This window comes from Filicampus tigris, chromosome 2, assembly GCF_054856515.1.
Source record: "Filicampus tigris isolate MCC_2025a chromosome 2, RoL_Ftig_1.0, whole genome shotgun sequence".
NCBI lineage: Eukaryota > Metazoa > Chordata > Actinopteri > Syngnathiformes > Syngnathidae > Filicampus > Filicampus tigris.
Window position 1 is genome coordinate 19,509,929 of NC_141218.1, and position 23,688 is coordinate 19,533,616.

The window sequence follows — 23,688 nt, forward strand, 5'->3', positions numbered from 1 at the left end:
TTTCTTTCGTTCATGCAGAACAAATGTGTGAACAAAAGAAAGCTCGATAACCCCATGTGCATGACAAGTACGGGATAATATCCATTTGTCATTGGATACCATTATTGTGTTCACATATCGTAATAATCTGAAGCAAACCGAACCTTGCCGGCTTTATTGGCTGCCCTTTATCATCGGCATCTTGGTGCCAAGAAACAATGTTGAAGTAAGTTGAGAAGCTTCATTTAGCCAAATGTACTGCTGTGCCTATCCCTTGCCAATAGCAAGGGAACACTGTACATTCTTTTTGGTGGACACTGATGATATGCTAGTTCGGCCTACCTGGCTGTTCAAAACTAGCAGAGTGTAAGAACCGATGTATTCTGCCATTGAATCACTACTCTGCATTAAATATCAAATAATAAATAATTTGAGTGCAAATGGGGTTGAGTATAGTGTTTATGTGATCCTCTTCAGAAAAAAAAGACAATGATGCTTGATGTTTTCCAAGAAAGGAGATGAAAATGGTCTCAGATGGTGTGAGAGATTTAAAAAAAAAAAAAAAAAAAAAAAAAATGAGAAGAGAATCCTCCGATGCGGCCTTCTTGTTGGTCGTCGCTAGATGACTGTGTCCTCTGCCATTACTCTTATGCAGCACAATATGGTGGCGATAATGAGCGCTCAGTCTGATGCTTGGCCTTTCCTCCTCTCCTCCTCCCTGCTAGTCTGCTCGGCTCGCTCTCTTCTCGCCTCCTGCTTTCTTCTCACTTTTATGCCGCACACTTTCTCTGCTGTTTGACTTCACCGGGTCAGGTTTAATTAGCCGCCTGTCAGTTTTCTCTCCTCTGCTGGTGAAGGCTGAGGATTTTATATTCATTTCAGGTCAGTCTGTGTAAAGCCATTCAGTGTCTGTCTTTATAAATTATTCCTTGAATTTAGACAATTGTTTGCACTACTAGCCCATTTTGTAAGGATTAAGTTTGTTATCAGTGATGCCTCTATTGAACATTTGACTCTATCTACGTGATCCGTGAAAGTTTAAAAGTTTAAGAATATTTTTAATCGGATGGTATTGTGTGACTGTGTGAAACTTCTGCCACTGTCGTACTGAACAGAATAATCCTTGTACTGCAACAACAATAAACGGATAAATATATGTTAAAAAAAATATTTTTAATGGCATGTTCTCTCAATCTTTTATCAAAATGTTCTGAGCTCCTCTTTCCGGTGTAGTACTGAGCGGAATAAATCCTTTATCTACCATGGGAAGCAATTTAAAAATAAATACATTTTAATGTATTTTATAGTATTTGTAATTGGATGATGTAACTTGACGCTAAATGTTCTGAACGCCAGTGTTGTACTGTGCAGCATAATCCTGCATCCCCTTGGATAAAAAAAATAACAATAGATTAATGGATGGATTTGTATTATTTTCGATGGTGTAATTATATGTTCCGAATATTCTGAACTTCTGTTTCGAAGTCCATATCATGTTGAGCAGAATGAGCCTTCTTTCATTAAATATTCATTGAGTCGGGATCGTTCTTGCTGGATGTTCTTAACTGCTGTTGGCATGCCAGCATTGTACTGTGCAGAATAACGCTTGCTCAACAGTTAGAAATTAAAGTCAAATGAAAAATCAAGTCATCGATTTTATAAATATTATTTTTAAAGGGGTGAAAGTTCTTAACTCCTGTTTCCTTGCCAGTGTTATCATTTTAATGCTGCCCAGAAGAATTGTTCTACAGTATGGATGTTATTCAAGTTCTCATAGCTGTCATGTTGTCCATCCTTAGACACCAAACAAGTTGAATTAACCAAACCAAGTGTTGCACTCCAATTTGACTCGATTAATCATTTGTACTGCCCATTCCGAACTTTGATCTCCAATTCTGTTCAATGATGAACAATACTGCATTCCTTAAATGCCAGATGGGCACCTTTGTTCACCCATGATCTCATATGATGTCATTGTGATGCTGATTGGCAGAATGCGTCCAACTTTTTATTCATAAAAGAAGAGTGCTCCTGTGTGACTAAAAAAAGATGCAAATTTGCTTTGTCAGTCATGAAATAGCAGTGAGGGATTTGGGCTTGGTTATTGTTACAAATGCGCTGCACCCTCCTGAGTCAGAGATATAAAAAGAGGGTACTTATCGATTCAGAACGGCATGCAAGTGAACATTCAGCAGTGATTGTGACTCATATACTGTATGATGCCGCATATTTTAAAGTGACCAATGCAGCAACCAACTCTTGAGAAAGCAAATGTGAAAGACTATATATTAAGTGCAGATCGTTTGAAAACTTAAAGAGGTTTTGTCATTAAACTCTTCTATGTAGAGCATCTACATTAATTGAAATAACAAAGAGGCTTCATTGTAATAGTTGGAAGACCTTGCAAAAAAACGATGACTTGCAGTATATTTGTTAGTAGAAAAATATCTTGGGAATGTTGAAATATTATATCCCAATAGTATAGGTAATTTTGTACCATATCAATTGTAGGTATACCGCGGTCAGTGTGGTGCTATTAAAATATCTTTAAGAGAATAATGATAATAAGTATAATGATAATAATTTGAACCGATTTCTTCAATGATTCAGAGGGATTGTCCCACGCTATTGTCTTTTCTATGAATCAAATACGATGACAAATATGATGACATGCGCCACACACGTCCGTGGACCTCGGAATTGTTCTGCCTGCGCCTCGTTTGAATCCACCAAAATCGCATTACACTACCTGCACCACAAGTTAGACCCGCTTTTAGGTAGTCTAAAATGTATTCTAGATTTGGTCACCAAATTGCCAGATGCTCCGGGGTTGTGTAATAGAATGTGCCGGAACGTCTATCGTGCTACGCACTGTCTACCAAATTCACAAACACGCTAAACTGGACTTGCCCCGGCACAAAAATGTAGATGCGCTCGGTTTTACGCTTGAGGGCACGAGTCCCTGTCTTTGAAAATAGGGCCCAGTCTGTTAAGTAAGTTAACAACTCTAATTGAAGTAGTATAACCTGTCTTTCATATTAATTCATTGGTTATCCGCCTTTATTTTAGCGTAAGTCCAACCAATAAGATCTAAACATTTATGCATAATAAATCTGATAGTGTTTTTTTGTAATACAGATCTATTTATTGCTTGCTTGTTCAAAAAATACTTGGGAAATGGACCTAGAAAAAATAATGGTATAATAAATCTCAATCGCAATATTGAGATTCATTCATCCATTATCGATACCGCTTATCCTCACAAAGGTCGCGGGGCGTGCTGGAGCCTATCCCAGCTGTCTTTGGGCAGTAGGCAGGGGACACCCTGAATTGGTTGCCAGCCAATCGCAGGGCTCACAGAGACAAACATCCGCACTCACAATCACACCTAGGGGCAATTTAGAGAGTCCAATCAACTTACCATGCATGTTTTTGGAATGTGGGAGGAAACCGGAAAACCCACGCAGGCACGGGGAGAACATGCAAACTCCACACAGGGAGGCCGGAGCCGGGATTGAACCCGCGACCTCTGAACTGTGAGGCGGACGTGCTAACCATTCGCCTACCGTGCCGCCCCGCAATATTGAGATGATTTTTCAAAATCGATTAGCCCCCCTTAAAACATCCTCCGTGGTTCATAAAGGTCCTTGTGACTCACTGGTGACCAGTCCAAGGTGTAGAATTTATTTCACCTACAGTCAGCTGTGACAGGATCGAGCTCCTCGCAACCCCGAATGGGATAAGAGTAAAAAATAGATGGATGGTTTATAAAAGTTTTTTTTTAACATGAGTTTTTTTAACATTTTAACATTTAACATGCCTTTGGAATAGGTTATTTCCATTTTTTTTTCCAGTGTGAAAATATTCAAAATATGAATGCCCAGCAGCCTCCTGAAATGGCACAACTGGCTTGTGCGTGGCCAAATAACACAGCTGCATGTTGTTTGGATGGCAACATTTGAATACAGCTGGATCATACAGTGACAAAAAATGTTATCCATGAAGCCGTAATGGTGCAGTTCATATCTTTGGCTCTGACTGCTGAGGCAGCGTAGGTTATCAGTTGTTTTGCACTCTTGTTTGAGAGCTATTTGCATCAATATTCAGGCTGAGGGGCAACCTCTCTAGGAAGGGATGGCCTCCTTTTAGGATTTTGCGTAATCCTGTTTCCAGAACAGATGCTGCTGTCACTAAAGAGCTGGAGCAACTCCCCGGTCTCTCACGTCGCAAAAAGTGTGGCAGACACGGTGCCGCAGCTCAAAACACATTAGCTCCAGTTACTTTTTATGGCGCCTTGTTACTGCGCCACAACTCATTAAATTTCACCCCGGTAGGGCCAGCGCACCGGACACTGCGAAGCCTGTTTAATGAGATGTGACTTTAGCCAGGGAGTCACCTCAACCTTTTCCCCGTCTGAGTGATCTTCTTTTTGCCATACGTCAATATGCGGGGGACACGAAGAGGCAAGGGGAGGTAATTACATAAGCAAGGATTTAGGATGATAGAGGTCAAAATGGAACAGATGTGCGTTTCTCCACTGCTCCGAGGGGAACAAATGTCATTTTTCACCCGAGCAACAAACACAGCAGTCATCGATCTGAAAGCGGACAACAACAAATAACACTGCAGTCTGTTTGAAATGAGCAGAACCTTTCAAAATACCCACCCCCTTGCTTCCTTTCACTGGAAAGGGCATATTGATACAAGACTCTGACCATACTAAGTTAAGTGCGGACTATGTGATTTGGCAAAAGACTCTTTAAAAGGCAGCATGGCAGTCACAGATGAGTCCGTGCTTCCATGTAATATGCAGTCATTCTTTCTGAATTATTCATTCAGTCAGCATTCCCCGTTAAGGCAACAAATGGGTTAAGCACTAGATGAGATCCAAGTGGGTCAACTGTCTATATGTTTCTGCTTTAATGTGTAAAGTACAGTGCGTCAGCTCTCTCCTCCGTTCACATGCTTAAATAAAAAAAAAAGAAGATACCCATTTTATAAAACTCAAATAGAATAAAACAACTTACCCTTTGATGACACATTGCAGAGGCGAGGCGGAAGGGAAGTCGAGAGGAAGGCTTTCTGAAAGCAGTCCACCTCATGCGTCATGCTTTGTTAACTCTTAAAGTGTACAAATATTGTAGGGTACAATAAAGGAACACTAATTTGGAGTCCTCTTTATTTAGTCATACACTCTAAAAACAGTTGGGTTAAAAATAAACAATTTGGGGTTAAAAATGGACCGATCCACAAATTGGGTCAATTTGACCCACGTTCTTGCGTTGTTTTGTACAAAACTACCCATTTGTGGGGTTGTTTTTGCAGAAAACAACCCAGGAAGGTGGGTCAAATTGACCCAAGTCGTGGATTGGTCCATTTTTTTACACCAAATTGTGTTATTTTTAACCCAACTGTTTTTAGAGTGTAAGATGTCCACTGCGGGGTACGATGGCGCAGGGACGACGGCAGCACGGCGCAAGCTTGCCCAGATCTTGCCCTAGTTCCTAAGTGTCTGAACAAGAAGTAGCCTGGTGCCTTGGTCCCACTAATCTGGCAAAGTAGATGGCAACTGGGCAATATGTATTTGTCAATGTTACAGTGGAAAGCCCTAGCATTGTTTATAATACGGAGGAGCAAGCGTTGTAGTGCAGGAGGAGTATGTTTGGCTGGAAGAAGGAAGAAGAATATGTTCTATGCAGGTCCACTAGTTAAAACACAACATTCTAATTAAAATCGTGTTTGTAGAATATGAGTTAAGCAGCAAAATCCACCCGTTTTTCGCCATCTCAGGTTGCGGCCAGTTTGTTACTTCTGTCGACTGAAAATGACACCGAAGTTGCTCAGAGCTCATATAACGACCAATCATGGCTCAGCTTCAGAAAATAGGTGAGCTGCGATTGGTCGTTACCTGAGCCCTGGGCAACTGTGATGTCATTTTCAGTCAAGTGACAAAATGGCCTCCTCCCTGAGATGGCTAAAAAGAGATTGATTTTGCTGCTTAAGCTTAACTCTTATTCCATATTAATCAAGAATGCCTTGTTTCAACTAATGGGCCTGCATAGAACATAGTCTTGAAAGAAAATGTTTAGGTTGACTTCCCCTCTAAACGTTTTTAATCGTTAAAAATGCTTAAACCACATGTTTCGGCCACTTTCCACCAACCCGGTTTATTCGGAGTAGTGGAGATCGCTGTCCTGCATTGTGCCTTCTTTACTATGTCACAGTGCAGCATTTGTCTTGCATCCCAGATTTGGGGACACTCCATTAGTCATTTTTGTGTTTTCCAGTTACTACGAAACCAAGATCTCCTGCTGTTGTGACTCTGAAATCACTTCAGCGCCATTTTTCCTATAGAATGGGCTGAGATATCGGCACAATAAAGTAGTTGGTCTACGACGTACTGCCAAGTGCAGTGTGAAAAGGCCTTTGTCAAAGACAAATTTGCAGGAGTATTACTGTTTGTTCTCTAAACAATGTACAGTCCATTGTTTTACTATTATTATTGACCCTTTTACAATGCCTGTAAACCAAGACATTTTCAAAGATTTTGATGGAACAAAGTCAACCCGCCAATGTTCCGCTTGCAAATGTAGCAGAGTCAGAGCCATGATTTTTCCTGTGTGGAAGGCGGTGTCGGTGAGGTGGCATGGGGGATGACATTTTACCACCTGATACTCACCTTTGCCCCTGTTAGTTGAAAGCAATTGTCGTTGTTCAATAGTATGTTATGCAGTACATCACATCAAACGCAGGAGTGATCTAATGACCTGATTGCAGTAAGCTCGCTTTGCTTTGCTGGGTTCTGTGTGAAAGCGGAAGACGGATGAATGTTGAATTTTCTGTTACGACTGCGATGCGACTTTTCTTGGAGCTGTGTAAAAGAGACTATAGCAGCGCCCTTCAATGCTGATTGTCTGATCATTTGAATCAGGTAGCAGGGAGAGATGGAAAACAGGAAGCGGCCCTCAAGGAACAAGACTGAAGACCATTGCTCTTTAATACTGAGCAACCAGGACAGAGATTTGTGTCCTTTTGTCCAGGTGAAGTTTCATTTCCTGTTTTGAGTTATTCTTCCATCACTGGTACTCTTATGTGGTGGCATCACATACTGTACTGTGTAAGTGTGGAGTCATAGGACACATACAGTATGTCATTTTTCCTTTGATGAATGGAGCTAGGGCATGCAACGAAGTAAATTTTTTGTTGCCATCTTTTGCAACTTTTGCGACTGGCTTTTTCTTTTTCTTTCTTTCTTTTAAGCAAATAGCAAGACAACTTTTTATGCTGTTACTCTGTACTTGTGGAACTTCCTCGAGAAAAAGAGGTCTCCTTTTTCAGACGACAAATGAATGGTGCCTGTGCAAAGCCACTACTGGTCCGTTATCAGAAGCAACCGCCGGTAACATCACCATTGCCACTGGAATTGGCAGCATTAAAAAGTATATTCTCCAAAATATGTCCCTTGTGGCTCTTTGGAGGTATATTTTTCCTGAACAGTTTGTTTCGTTTCCTCATGTATGACTATTAAGATGTTTGGATTTGGAAGTTTCACTGTAATCTTTGCAATCGTTCACATTTACTGCAGCTTTTCTTTTCTTTTTGTTTGTACAGCCAGAATGACGTATTCACCCTACTTTCAAGTCAGACACTTTAATTTACCCAAAAAAAACAAACAAAAAAAACCCCAGAGTATCGAGTGGGGCGTGTAACTAGTACCAGCACCCTCAGATAAACCTAAAAGCAAGCTTTCATCTTCCAAGTCAAATTAGTCTTCTATTGGACTGATTTTGCTACACTTAACAGGCTGCACAAAAGCGGCGTTGTCAAAAGAAAATCCAGACGTCGTTCCCGAGGGCCCCTGGAATTGAATGAGTGCACGCACTGGCTGTTACTCATTACTGTCGCCTGACAAGGGTAATTGAATTTTTGTTCCCCCTGCAAAACAGTCAGTTTATTTATGACACGTTTTTTTTCTGATTAACACATGCACCAGCAGTTGCCGGCTTTGTGTTAATTTCACTTCGCCATGCAGATCCAAAGGAACCGCCAAAATCAACCACCTCTAAGAGTGGTACGAGTTGGGGTAACAAGCAACATTGGCAGAGATAATATTCACAAACGTCGGTTAATCCCTTGAGACAAACAATTATGTGACATCATTTTTGTACCCTTCTGTCAGTTAAGTTCAATGAGTTAATAAGGTTTGATGGCACTTTGAAATCTGAACGTAATGGGTTCGCTTAGTTTCTTGCAGGGAAAACTTGCTTTTAAATTAGAATTACTGGGAAGTTAACCAGCTTCCCCGATGTGACTGTGTTCCACTCGGGAGGTACCACAAGTATGCAGCAATGTGTGTTCCATGTTTCCTTTCTTCGCCTCAGTTAATTCAGTTGAGAGAGCACGCTCGGCAAAGAAGGCACCCTCGTCGGTCGAAAATATTCCAAAAGCCAAGGGTGTCGTCCAAATGTGTCAGATGTGGTCCTCACGTTGTCGTGATAGCGCTGAAGTGTTTCCAGGCATTCTCTTCTTTAAGTAGCATGAAATGAGCCTGACAACACTCGCTTTGATTCAACCTATCCTGTGAGTGTGTGTATTTTAAAAAGTGTGCGGTTCAGATGAAATATTTGTATTCACTACGATGTCTGAGCGGCATGACTGAAGGGGGTATGCTTTGCCGTCTTTTGCAAGGGGGATTGTTGGTTTGACCCTCACTTCCCCTTGGAGTTTTTCAACATACCCTTGAAAATCATACTCAACCTGCTGCTGGCGTTATGTGAATATCAACTTTCCTGCATTGGATCTGGAAGGCAAACATGTTTCTTCAGAGTTTATCCATTTTAAAGTGGAACATAACATCCTTTCCGTGACTCTGGTTGATTTCAGAGTTTTAAACTGTGTTCATCCCTTATGTTGCAAAATGAATTCATTTGTTCTAGGGCTCTCGCCATCATAAAACCTTTAGTACCTTGACAGACAGACAGGTAACATTCTTAATTCTCATACTATAGAGAAACTTAATACAAATAAAATATATTCAACTACTCTCTATTTAAAGGCTTCTAACAGACTTAGGAGAGAGAACAGTTTTTTGGCAACCTTGTCATTGGTCAGTTTCATTCTAGTCATTAGCCGTTATGCTTCATTCAGGTACATGCTGTTTTCGATAGCATCTGCACTGGCGACAAGATCACTTGGCATTCCCGCGCAATTTCTGAAAGTATGAGGACCCAATTGATTATGATTGACACCAATTGTAATGATAGAACAGGCTCACATTTATCATTCAGTCTATGATTTTCTCTTTGTCAAAACAAGGGGAAAATTGATGCCGTCAAATTATAGAGGCTTTAGGTAACCTTTTTTTTTTTTTTTTTCATCTACATTGCAATCTCCAGCCTATTTTCCTTGACGTTTAACCGACGATCACTTGGTGGAGAGAAACACATTTTGTTTGCCAAGCACATTTCATGATTTGTTTGTGAAACTGTACTTTTGTGAAGTATGAGCTCTTTTCCACTTTGGAGGAAGGTGTGGAAATTGCAACAGTATTCTGGCCTTCAACAAAAGTGTATATTTACCTTGGAAATGAGTGCGCTATATGACATATGTGGTAGGAGACCTTTTGGTTTGGAAGATGGCACAATAATTTGCTTCTTATTTTGTCCAAGGTTTTTGACTTGAACTATGCACCCTCCATTTGTACATTAATATTTCTATTTAATGGGCAATTGTGTGTGTGTGTGTGTGTATGTGTGTACAGGCGGAACACATAGTTGAATGTCATATTTTCGCCATTATAAAACCTTCATTAGTGGAGCAGTACAGACAATGTTTTTGAAACCAGTTTTCAACATTTTCAACTGTCATACAAGTATAAAGACAAGTTATTACTGTATAATGCAAATAAAATAGAGTGAAATGACTCAACCTTTGAAGATACCTGAGAGATATGAGCTGGAACAGACAACCGTCTCTGGCCATTTTTATCTTGTCGTGATCCATTATGGGCTAATTCTCAGCATATGTGAGTTAATATGAAATTATGATATTTATATCATTTTATATTGTACTAAACAGCCCTTTACTATGTCTCAGTAAGAGGAGTTTTATAATAAAACTATAATAAAAAAATAATAAAAGTTGTTTAATAAAACTGCTCACCCTTTAAAGACACTTGACAGACACATAAAGGGCAGACAGTACGAATAGTTTATTGGAAAGCTTCTCTGGACATGTTCATTCAAGTCATTATCCACCATGATTTCAGCTACATAGTATTTATGTTAGCATCTAGTGTCCAGACAGTTAAAGAACAAGCCTGCTTCCAAAGCTTGTGTCTTCAAAAAAAAAAAAAAATGCATGCACCACACTATTCTTTCTGCTTTTTGGTTGTGCGTTCATGTGAACTAGTGAGTGTGTTCATATCAGGCGGGTTAGAAGCCTGGAGCATTTTGCTACCTTAACTCTTTGATAGCGCGATGTCAACATTGGAGCTAAATCCTTGCAATGAGAACTTGCCGGCCCACTGTCGAATTTCAATGCTCCTCAGGTTGTACAATTTGTAATGTACCAATATTCCCAGGAAAAAAATTTTGGAGAGTCAAAATCGTCCATAGATGTGAATGTGTTGGTGACTGCTTGTTCATATATTTACGCTCGGCAACCAGCTGGCGACCAGTCCTGGTTGTGCCCAGCCTCTCGCCCAAAGTTGGCTGGGATAGGCTCCAGCACACCTGCAACCCTAATAAGGATTAGTGGTACAAAAAATGGATCTATGGATATGATCTATGGAATATGCTTCTGAAGTAGCACAAAACACAACCGTCATCGTACATGCCAAGAATTCAGCTTAGTAATTGAAAAGATCCATTCCACAAGTGTGGTTGTGCATTGTCTTGGACCTGATGCAATGTGGGGAAAGGTTACACAGGCCTCTTTTGAAACTGTTAATGAAGACAAGAATGGTACGTCTTCATTGTGAAGTTACCCCCCAAGCACTAATCTAAATTTTGGACACATTTTACATCACATGGCATCAAAGGTTAAAAATACTTTTAAGAGGTTTTATATTTTACTATTTATATTCACTTCAGTTTTCACTTGGATGACAGTTAATAAGGTTACAATTTAAAATTTTAATCAACACATTGCCCTTATAGTTACTAAAGGCTTTCCCTGGAACAGATTAATTAAACTCTCATTATTTCCCATCACGCTCGAGTTAACTGGGAAAAAAAGGAGAGCAACAGTCGCTATGCACATTCCACCCATTTATTGAACGGGACAAATACAAAATGAAAATACTTACAAAGAGCACTGAGAAGATGCTGACATTGAACCAACTGTGTGGTAAGTGAACAAAAAGAGCTGGGGACAGCGCTCATGACATCAGTCACTAGGCCACACCTTTTAAAAGCACGTGTCAATAAACAAGTACTACACTGATGCTTAATTACGGAGTCTAAGATGACAGTTTTGAGTAGCGTACTACTAACCTTTGGAGTCAATGAATAATCGTTTCGTCTTGTTAATAGCCTTTGAGTGTTATGTTGCCTGTGTGTACAGTGGAACCTCAAGTTATGAACATAATTGGTTCTGTGATTCCCTTTCTGACTTGAAACGTTCATAAATTGAGGCAATGTTTCCAATTGAAATGAGTGGAAGTGCAACTAATCCAATCCAGACCAAAACTAAGTTGTACTTATCTTTTTTTTCAAACCAGTGTGTTGTTTAACGAAATATAATGCAGCATAGAAATAAGTGAAACATTAACTTTAACTCAGGGGGGAAACATAGGACGAGGACTACAGCTCCTCCATTGAAAAAAGTCTTCTTACATAATAACATGGGGATATTCTGATTGTGAATTTTTTTGTAATTAGTCTGTGTCGTTTCTAATTCATACTGATCCAGGAAAACCTGCCTTGTTCTGTTAAAAAAATTAACGAAAATAAGGTGGGGTGTTATATTGTCATTTAAAAATCTGAATTAGCTTCAAATTTTGTTTGATCATTTTTATCATTTTTTTTTTTATTGCCTCGCTCATGCAATTACATGCAAGCGCTTCTCATCTGTCGGTCTACTAAAGAGGAACACTCCAAAGATACCGAACCGGCCAGTGCCTACCTTGCCTTGTGTGATGCAGAACTCGGTTACCAAACGTGAGAAGCGCGCGGACACAGATGTTCCCGCTGATCTATGACAAGCGCTTCCAAACTCTTCCTTTAGCAGGTTGCCTTTTTTAGAAGCCATTCAGACTGTTTGGCAAAAATTCAATGTATCGGAATGGGATCTACGTGAGCATTCATTCATAACAGTGCGGCTGCTCCTGGCATCTGTGATGGGGAAATGTACTGCACATAGGTGGAACTTCGGCCTGGCAACAGCATGAGCGGATGGCTATTTTCACGTCATTAGACCAACGTTAGCCGTTCGTTGCCGTAATAAAAGAGATGCTACATTTCAATAAACAACATACACTGTAAGTAGTTTTTTTTTTTTTGACAAAAATGAAATAATTTTTCGGACTTCTATTAGGCTACATGTCATTCACAAATGCAGCTGCCGTTCAAATGATTTGGTGGACGAATCTTTTGAACAGTTCTTTTTGATGAACTGATTCTAATGATTCAGTTCACTGAAAACAACTGTCATTCCCATCACTAATAGTGACCATATTAAAGCGGTTTTAACCCTGTTATGGTGTTGGTGATGCTTGTAAAAGTACATAAAAATAGACAGAGGATTTGCGTTTGTTATTGTCGCATTTTATTAATCAGCAAACTGTCAACCAGCCCTCTCTCAAAAAAGAACTTGGTTCAACAATTATTTAACTTCACTTCTACACAGCTTGTGTAGACTAACACTGTGATTCACTGCTGGTGTGCTGCAGAAAATTACGCAACTCCTGATATTCATTAAGATCTCATTATTGACCTGTGTATCCACTTTTTGTTGAGTAGAGTGCAGTGAGTTTTTCTCATCACAAAATGTGCTTTGGCTCCGTAAAGTTTGGGAAACGCTGCTCTACCAGCATTGAAGTGATCATCTGCTTGCTGCTGATCCCCCAGCTGGCAGAGCGAGGTATCACTACCTCTTCAAAGCATGCCAAAAGTTTTTAGACACTGGCGGCCTTTTTTTAATTAATTTATTTATTTTTCATTTTAGACAGACGCATAAGGCAAAGTTTTTATTATTTTTTGTGAACTAGTTGAATATTTGTTTTTGACGCCAGCGTCTATGCAGCGTCTTCTCGTGACATGGCCGGATGGATCCACTCGAATACCACCACCTCCTTCCTCCTCCTCTCTCTCACTCTCTCTCTCTCTCTCTCTCTCACGCGCACACACACACCCTATCCAGAGAGTTGTCTTTGAGGGGGAGGGCGTCCGTGCATCACTTCTCTCCAGCCGCGTTAAAAGCCTCGGTCGCCGGCGTCTTGTCCTCCACTCGCTCACTTTCTCTCTCCCCCATTGGATGTGGACGGACTGGAACCCAAGCAGTCGTTGTCGTGAGGGCGGGACTTGCGTTTAAAGACGAGAGAGAAAGAGAGAGAGGACGGGTGGGAGGGGGAAAATAAAAAGAGTCTCTTTCTGTGTGCGGTGTGGCTGCTGTGCTGTCATTGCAGCCCAGCCGGCCGAGCAGCGCGGAGCAGAGCAAAGTGGGGACGACAAACCGCATCTCCATCCCGGGATTTATTGGCAGCAAGAGGACGACCACACTCAAAAAAGGGGGTGGGAACAAAAATCGCATCTCGGAGCCTCTTTGGACAATGTTTCTGTTGCAGTACACAGGTACATGCTGACAACTTTTCAATGTTTTTTGTTCCAGTGTAGCCCCGGGTGACTTAGGCGGGCTGTAGCCACTCTGACTGCGCCACTTTTGGGCATGTTTGAACGCTCTGATTGGTGATCGCCATGTGGGTCCTTGAACAGCCTGTCTTTATTTATGAGTGTTTTGTTGTGTTCTATCGGGCGTGTACCAGATGCGTAATGTTCTGATGTTTTTTTTTTTTTTTTTTTCTTTTGGGCACTACAGTATTATCTTGATTGGCATTGCAGTCTTGCTTGTGCATGTAGCGTTGGATCCATTGTATGGGTTGTTTTTCACACCCAATATTAGATGTTGTCTGGTTGTATTGTGACGCTCAAATTTCGGACTCATTCCTATGCATGGGTCGTCCCGATTTTTGTTGTTGTTGTGTGGCCTCACAGGATCTCATTAGCAGCGTTACTGTTTTGAAGTGCTCCCATTAACCTGCTCAACTGTGTTCAGCTTCCTGTGTTTATACTTTACTAGATGTCCCGCAGCGTTGTTGGCCAATGAGCGTTTAGGGAAATAGTGCTTCCGCTGCTATCTGTGCTTCGCTACCTCCTGAATGAACATGTTGGCTGTGTTTATACCTTTTGGAGTTAATCTACCTTCAACATCCCACAGGAGTGCTGGGTTATAAACCTGTAAGGTCTGATAAAAAATTGTCTTGCTGTACCTCTGTAGACTTGGTCTCTTCTTGGACAAAGCTGCCACTTGCATTCATTGCAGATACACATGTCTTCATAAGCGTTTCCAGTTTTCATACTTTATGACATGATGTATCCGAGACGTCCCGCAGAGTTGTTGGCCTTTAAATATTTCAGAAAAGTGCTTCCCTTCTATCTGTGACATCGCGACAAAACAATCCATGAGTTGTCTTTTGAAATGTATCCTTTTGGAGTTCATCTTCGGCAGATGTCCCACAGCATTGTTAAGCTAAAACTGTGTCAGGTCTAGTAGTTGAATGGTTTTACGTTTCCCTCAATACAAAAGTTGACTTTTTGGCAACATACCTCTCACTTCTATGCAATCATACTTTACACTGCGGGTTATTGGTGTTACTCACAGAAACTGCTTGAAAAGCGGTCCCTGTGTTTAATGTACGTCATAATTAAAGTAATGTACGTCAGACATCCCATTGCCCTATAATAAGCGTTTAGGGAATTTGTGGTGTAGTGAGAAACCTGATCTGATCTCGACTTCTTGAATGAACATCCTGTCTGTGTTTGTACCTTTGGCACTAATCTAGCTCCGATGTTTCACAGCATTGTTGGCCTTTTGACTTATTGCTTGGTCTGCTGGAGGAGTATTAGCAATGTGATTCTTTATTTTCAGTCTAATCAAAGCTCACACTTTGGTTTATTGCTGTTACTCGCAGTAGTAGCGGTTTGAAAATTGGCTCCTGTGTTTATAATTTCGGAGTTAGTCTGCCCCAGAGTGTTCTTGGTTTATAAGAGTGTCAGGCTGTGTCACAGTCCTTTAATACATATTTGCATGAACTACAGCTTAAATTTCACTCACTGGCTTTACTGTTTTGTTCCCCTTTTCAATGCAATCAAAGCACACAACTGAGTTTATTGCAGTTATTTGCAGAAATGGCTTGAAAAGTGCTTTCCTGCAATCTAGGGGAGAGTGATAAAACTGATCCGCTTTCTTAATCAGCCTCCCGCAGCGTTGTTGACATATAAGGATGTAAGGTCTGGTGGTCTTATTCTACTGTCCTTCAATGGCTATCAAGGCTTGAAATATTGTTTAAATATAACAAATGAACAATTGTTTTTTCTTTTTAGATAATCAACTTTATATATTCCTTAAATGTACATTGTATATAGCAGTAAACTGTATTTCATGTATAGAAACATTTTCAGTGGGCCAATTTAACTTAAGCTTGTGATTCTCAGTTTTGCTACTCACTGTGTTTTGAAGAGGCGCAAGATGAAAATTTTGGCTAGCAAAACTACGATGCAAAACCACCCTTTTCAAGTTGGGGTGTCCTGATGCAACTTTTTCCACATCTGACACAATACCAATATTGCATCTTAAAGCGGAAGTCAACCCAAACATATTTTTTTCCAGAATATGTTCCCAGCAGGCCCACTAGTTGAAACACAGCATTCTGATAAATATTGCATTTGTGGAATAAGCGTTAATCCACTCGTTTTTAGCCATCTCTGGGGGGGGCATTTTGTCTTCTGTCGACTGAAAATGACATCACAACTGCTCACAACGGGCCGTGATTGGTCGTTGTGAGCAGTTGTGATGTCATTTTCAGTCGACAGAAGACAAAATCCCCCCCCCCCTCCCCCAGAGATAGCTAAAAACGGGTGGATTTTGCTGCTTAATTTATATTCCACAAACGCAAAATTAATCAAAATGCCGTGTTTCAACTAGTGGGCCTGCTGGGAACATATTCTTGAAAAAAATATGTTTGGGTTGACATCCGCTTTAAGGTACTGTTCGATACTGATGTCGATTCAATACAATATCACCAGGAATGATACGTGCTTTTATTTATTTTTTGTATGAAATGTTACAAGGTATTTGATCAAGTGATGCTATTCAAACAAAGAACAATAGTCAACAACAGTAGGTATGAGAAAATATGACCTATTTATTCCAATCATTTGGGTTGCATAAATTCAACCTCAAACATGAGAATGTACTGCACCTGAATAAAATAAATACAAAACAAATTAAAGGATCCTGAGAAATAACCCTAATAAAGTAAATAAAAACAAGTTATGCTCTTTGAAGTGCAAAATAACATTTCAAGTTTGCTTCAGTACATCCAGAATTTTTTTTTTACTTTCACGCTGCTGGATAGAAGAGCAGAAGTGGAGTTTGAAATGGACTGCTAATGTATGAGTGCTAATATCTGAGATTTTGGATGGAGACAATATAATCCGATCCTGTTTTTTTGTTTGATATCGGAGCGACATCCAATATTAATATTGGATCAGAACAGCCCTAATTTCGAGCCTTGAGATCTGTACAAAAGTTACACCTTACATTTGACATTTGACGTGGGTTTGGGTATGGTTGTCTGTAGTGCCTTTGGCAGTGTGCTTCCCTCTTTTTAAAGTAATCAAAGCTCGATGTTGAGTTTAATGCTGTTTCTGCCAAGAAGTCTGTCCGCTCTTCACTGTCTCTTTAATGAATGAATTCTCTGAGTGCCTTTGTGCGACCGACAGGAAGAGAAAAAGGCACATGACCGTCTATAGATAATATGATCAATCAGCATCTATTAGCTGGCCTTTAATGGTGCGAGGGAGCGAGTGGTTGCTTTTTAAAAGTTGCACTGTGCTTGCTTGAGAGGGAGCGCTTAAATATTTCATCTCTGGCAGAGGAAGATAGCGCTGCAGAACAAATGAGTGTTGAATGCTGAGCGGACGACTGGCTGTAGCCTGCAACGTCAGGAGAATCGACAGTTTTGGGCAAATTCACAAATTTTAATTGGTTGATTCCTGACAATTTGTGTTTCTAAAGTGAATTCTGTCAGTTGTGGCTGTCCAAAGTAATTATAAAACAAAGTGACATGGAGAAAACAACTATCGTTATGTTATCTCAATGAGTTTACATCACTTGGTTTAAAGCTAACTCACAAGCAGTCTCACATAATATACGATAAAAACACCTATGGCATTTTTTATTCCTTTGGCACCATCTGAAGAGACCAGGAGAGGCTGCACTGAGTAAATCATAAAACAAATACATGTGGTGTCACATCATGGACATTACAGTACAGACGTATTAAAAATTGAATCATTGAATGAATCATTCATTTGACTTGACATTTTCACACACTGTCATTAAAGCATCTTCACTTTGGCTATTTGATGTTCAAAAGGGTATAATTTGTTGAAAGTATAACTCGACTGTAAATCATCTTTTTGTTTTTACCCAGGTTGTTGATATTAAAAGGCGATTTGTTATCCAAATGTTTTGAAGGACAGTTCAAGCGTTGAATAGGAATACAGCTATTCTCATTAATGTTGACGGTTTAGCGACTCACTTTTTCCAGTAGGTCGAGGAGAAGAGCGAAAATGTCATTATGGTAAAATAAAGTGAAGATACAAGATTTCCATTGGACAGCAACAATATGACGGAAAACAGTCTAATTTGTTGCTGTACTGATCAAAGCAGTTTAGCTCCAGCTGAGTCCATGGTCAGCAGTTAGTTGTTGACTCATGCAGGATCTGCAGTTTGTCTCAATGCCTCGTAGCATAAATAAGACTTTTGATGTGGACGAGATTCGCCAAGTAGCTGGAAACATCATGACTCAGTTCAGTGTCTGTGACTTGAATTAATTAAAGGTAGACTCATGACCTAGTGCACCTAAAGAAGGCTTTTTCTATGTGCTGAATGAAATGGCATCACTGCTGCACAGAACCCCATTTTGTTGTCAAATCCTGATAATCTATGTGAGCTAGCAAGTGAGCTATGAACTTCACTTCCCTTCACACGCCAGCAGTCAAAGGCTGTTTAGGTAATAATTTGATTGTTTTCTTTTTGCCTCACCACTCTTGAATATCCTTAGCATGCTAATGCAAAGTAATGATTGCTGTTTATTTCTGTGCCTATTGCTCACTTGTATATGCCCCACAGCAAATCTGCTGTACAATTGTTTTCTAATGAATAACAAGGCCCATGCTGATGTCTCGCTACTATCAAATGGTAGACGAAGAAGTATACAATAATAGTCAGAGTTGGAAGATCACTCTAAGGATCAGCGGGCTCGGTTGCGGCAGCATCGGTTCAACCTGCCATATGGAATTCGAGTCACTAAGAGAGCTTGGCAGCGCGATGACAAGAACTGCGGAGAGTATCGGTGATACAGCTCAAGCTTTTCATGCCTTAATCGTTTTCCTGATAAGCAACCACACAGGGAACCTTGAAATTGGAGCTAAGGACCCTGCAAGTTGAGGAGCTCCACAAGAGACATAGTCAGCCGTCAGCCTGATTCCGTGAAGCGGTGGGGCGGTATGGCGGCTGCTTTCCTTGCTTGCTGAGTTAAACCCTTTTGACAGTCCCTTTGAGCACAGCACAGTCAAAGTGTTTTGAAGACGCTGGATTATACCGTTCACCGGGTTAAAAGTCTCCAACATTTTATCACCAACTCCCCTGAAAAAGGTATGTCTCAAACTCAAGAGCCGAGGGCTAGAGTTGGTCCTCCACAGCGTTTTTGGTGGGCCGTTAGTTTCCCAGAATTTTACACAAGTAACCACACAAATTCTATTAATTAAATGCAGGGTCAAGTATGCTGTTGCTGTTGTACTTATCTATGTCCTTTATTTCCTAAAAAGAAGCCCAAAAAGTAAGCATTTAAGTTGTTGTTTACGGAATATGAACCAAACCATGAATGAAAAACCAATACCAGAAGCAGGATTTTTTTATGTACACCGTTAATTTTCTGTGATAATAGATTTATTAAGTTTCACCATTATAGGGGAAACCATAACTGGAATGTGGTACGCAATGAAAACAAGTTTGAAACCCCAGCCATAAAACTTATAATTTAGATCGCATTTTTGATTCATGAGTCTCAAATAAAGATTTAGATTTAGATTGCATTTTTGATTCATGAGTCTCAAATAAACATCTTACTCCTATTTACCACTGGTGAATTTCCATGTTTAATATACTGTCACTTAAAAAGCTGAGGTTCATCTATCCCTCGACAAATGTTTGCTCAAATAACCTCAGTTACAGTTTCCTGGCAGGCCAACACGATTGACCGGACGCTTCACAAATAGAACCATGGAGAGCCACCTAAAGTATAGTGATTATTTGCTTTGATTATATATCAAGTTTTGATTTTCTTTTTAGGCTAGCATTCAGTGTGAACCCAATGACCTGGTATATGAGCCCTCTAAATTGAACCAGGTGGACTAGGAAACAGTAGGAGTCGTGTTTCAGGTGGTGACTGGGTGACAAATACAGTGTTGCCTCTGAAGGCCCTAAAGATCGTGAAATTAGTTTGAGATGGGCCCAAATATTCAGGAAAAATGGATCTTAAAAGTCAAATTTTGAATGTGAAACTGCTCTTCTGGAGATTATAGTCACACACTTTTCAAAGAGGAAATCAACCCAAAAATGTTCTTTACAAGAAAATGTTCTATACGCCCCCACTAGTTTAAACACGCCATTCTGATTAATATTGTGTTTGTGGAATATGAATTAAGCAGCAAAATCCACCCATTTTTATCCATCTCATGGGGTGGCCATTTTGCTACTTGTCGACTGAAAATGACATCACATTGCCAAAGGGCTCTGCTTGCAAATGTCACATTACCAATACCAGAAAACAGGTGAGCCGTGACAGTCATTACCTGAGCCATTAGAAATTGCCTTAAAGTCGCCAATTAGAAAATTGAGTTTAGACTAGTGGGGGCGCATAGAGCATATTATTGTAAAGGAACATTTTGACTTGACTTCTTTAAGAGGTTGAACTATTAATAAAGGTTTTATGATGGTGAAAGTTCTGACTGTGCAGTAAATTATTCCAACTCTACTTTGTCTGGATGGGGAAATTTCTTAACCAATCAGATTTATAGGACTTTTGCTTGGGCTGTTTGACAAATTGGTGCACTATGGGAAAACGTACACTTCTGTATTGTCTTCTTGCACTAGTTTAAAAGCATTATTTGATAGATTGTGGTCGATTCTCAATGTACCGATGTGATTTGTTGTTCTGCATGAGAAAATCTAGTTAAAGGCAGTGCGGTTTGGTTAATTTGGCATTTATGAGGCATGGGCTTGGAGTAGCCACAAACCTTTGTGATCCATTTTACAAACAGATTGTTTTTACAAATACAATTCTTCACATTTAGCTGTAATTGAATACTCTGTAGCTTGTAAATCACGACTCCTCCTGCATATTAATGCTATATGAATACATACGGTTTGGATTTTGCTGTGTTAGAGTTTTGTCTGTAAACAGTGTATACCGTTTGGAATGCGAGGGAGAGAAAACAGACGACAGTGTTCCTCATGTTTGACAACTAATAAATCTTCCTGCCGCTCACTTGTGGGTGGGGATCAACTTTTACAGGCTGTAAACTAAAAGGACCCTTCAAAACATGAGTGAATGTGCCAAGTATATAATGGAAAGAAGGATGTACAATACTTTTTTTTTCAAACCGAATACGCCTTTCAGAAGTCCTCCTATTTGGAGAACTGTGAATCTTTGCTTATTAATCATATTTCACCTAAACAGACCTTAGAGAAAGACAGCAGCATTCCGCCTAACCACCTTAGGTTAGTGGCTTAATAATGAGTCACATTGTGCCTAAGCACAAGCCTAAGCACAATGTGACACGTTATTACACTATCCTAAGATAGTGTTGTACTTGCTATAATCCATTGTGCAGGCACGCACTTGTAGCTGCGCTTCCCAGTGTGTCCCACTTTGGTCGTAAAATTTTTGTGCCTACCTGGCAGGGTGCCATTCCCAAGAGATGTTTTGTGCTCTCGTATGCTAGCAATTTTAACAAAAGCAGTTGGACAAGAAATAGTATGATGGATCACCGCGGGGATTCAGGACACCGCTGATGTACAGTGGGGGAAGTTAGCGGTGCTTGCCACTGCAACAAATAATTCTTTTAATGCTTTAATCTTGGGTGATGAATGGACCCACTGAGTTTTATTCACCGTTCGAGCCGGGTTTTTGACTTTAAATATAATAACAACTAGCCATTGCCTATATTGCGGCAATATGCGAGTGGGCGTTTATCCGTTTTGCTGCCCTCTCATAAAGGGTTATTATAACACCCAGGTGCCTGGTGTTCATACTACCCCATGCTTGAAATACACCAGACCTGGCTCTGGGTTTTATAACCAGCTCACTCCTTGCACTTTCTACTGAGGTGTCTAACAGCATACTTGCACCAGGCAATCTGTGCTGCGCTTCAGGCCACTTGACACCTAAAGTCAGGTATGTTTGGCTAGTGTGAGTGCTCTGTTGTGTGCTCAAGTTTGTTTTTCTTCGAACAAGTGGGCTATATGGCCCAAAACTATTGGTCAAGCACTTGCTCATGTGCGACATAGATCTGCCATCAAATCACTGTAAAATGATTGTTTCTTGTAACTAAAGTATGGTACCCACCATCTTGAATATTACAAACGATTATGGGAAATACGGGTCATGCAATTACTGCAACACGATCTAGAAACAATCTGGTCAAGTCCACTGTATTTTTAGTCACGTACAGGCATATGTGATGACTCCTTTGCCGTTATAGTTGATAACCACCACATTGTACAATAGAAAATTAATGTAATCCAGTAAAAAAAAAAAAAAAAAATCACACTTCACAGCATTGTTAGTTTGGGCACGTTCATACAATTCAAGTAGTTGCTCCACACAGTTATTGAATTGTAATTTATTTATGTTTGACAACACAACAATATAATAACAACCAGTAACAGGAAGAAATTGTGCAGGTGAGATCTGTATAGTGTTTATAAAATGAACATCATCCGACCTCATTATACATTGTACATCTTCATATTCAGTCAGTATATAAAAAAAAAAAATGAAAATAAACAGTACATCAGACATACAAGAAAACGACATTGTAGGAACATCAACATAAATTAAAGTAAGAGCTGTGTGTGTGTTACTTGTTATTGATGATACAGTAACCAACAATTTGCAGAATAGAAATGAAAAGAAAGACTGGAAATAATCCAGAGTGGAAAAAAAAAGTCTTCTTACATGCACATGCATGATTTGTCCTACTATAATTGATGCAGTCTGCAGTCGCTTCTTGCGCCAGTTATTGATTATAACCACCACCTTGAACAATAGAAATAAACTATACAATAATTTATCTCGTCAAAAAGTCCTCGTTTGGCTCGTGCACATTCATGTGCTTCTCTTACACTATAATTTTTGCGATTGCGCCTCTTGCCAATTGCTGATGATAAAAACCTGATCACGATATTTGTGGTTTAAATTTTGATGCATATTTTGAACCTTAAATTGCAAACCTATAGGTTTCATTCTATTGTCTGAATGGAATTCCTTCTGTCACAAATTCATTCAGCACGCCTCATGGAACATGTTTTTGATACCTTGGGAAATCCTTGTCATAATATACAACTCTGAAGGACTAGATCCTCCTGGCTTGAAACGCGAGTTTTCCCTCCCAAAGATTAATATACTCAACATTTCTTCCATGGAGAGAATTGCGAAAGCAGACACTGTGGTTCTGCGGGCTGGACCGGTGAACATGGGGAGTCCAGACATTTCGCTTGTTTGGCGAGCAGCCATCACTGTGCTGTAACTGAGACCAAAAGAGATTTCCGTCGCTTTTACAGTGGGGTGAAGAAATGGCTCAGGCGGAGAACAAGAAACAGAAACAAAATGGTATCGGAATGAATGGCACCGCTGTAACAAAGAATGTATTATTAATGGGGGTTGGTTGTGTGTGCTGTCTGGTTTTTAGGGCATTTCCAGACTAAAACAGTGGCGTAGAACCATTTTAGTTTGTATCAAGTCCTCCAAGGGCCATAAGCACAGGATGTTTGCACATGTTTTAAGTCTTAAATGACATTTTCCATAATTCCATCCTTCCTTATCCTTACAATGGTCACTTGAGCCTCAACTCTATTGTTGAGATGTCTTAAAAAGACCACCACACACAAAATAAACAAGGTCGTTATATGTTATTTGGAAATCTTTGTCAAGAGTTTGACCAACCAAGTCACAAGTGTTTTGCATGTTTAGAATAACCCAGATCAGAATCGAGCTGTACTGTTAGGATATTTGTATTTGGTCAGCAAAATTCTGTACTGTATATAGCTATATAGCATGCTATCACTTATTTCCCGTTGTCACAGAGCCCTTCCCCAAATTAGACAGTGATTTCAAATGGTTTGCTCCAATTTTTTCTG

At 40.0% G+C, this 23,688-nt stretch overlaps 1 protein-coding gene across 5 annotated transcripts in view; it reads left to right on the top strand.

Moving 5' to 3' along the window:
* Positions 1-23,688, top strand: part of enox2 (ecto-NOX disulfide-thiol exchanger 2) — a 191,512-nt gene that overhangs the window by 29,277 nt on the left and 138,547 nt on the right. The window contains exon 1 of one of the 5 annotated variants that reach the window (XM_086017832.1): positions 13,572-13,772. The exons of the other annotated variants lie outside the window; for them this stretch is intronic. Coding sequence (XP_085873958.1) covers positions 13,751-13,772 — 22 coding nt within the window. The 5' untranslated portion in view covers positions 13,572-13,750. Of the gene's footprint in view, positions 1-13,571; positions 13,773-23,688 lie in introns of those variants that run through there. 5 annotated transcript variants of the gene reach the window in all.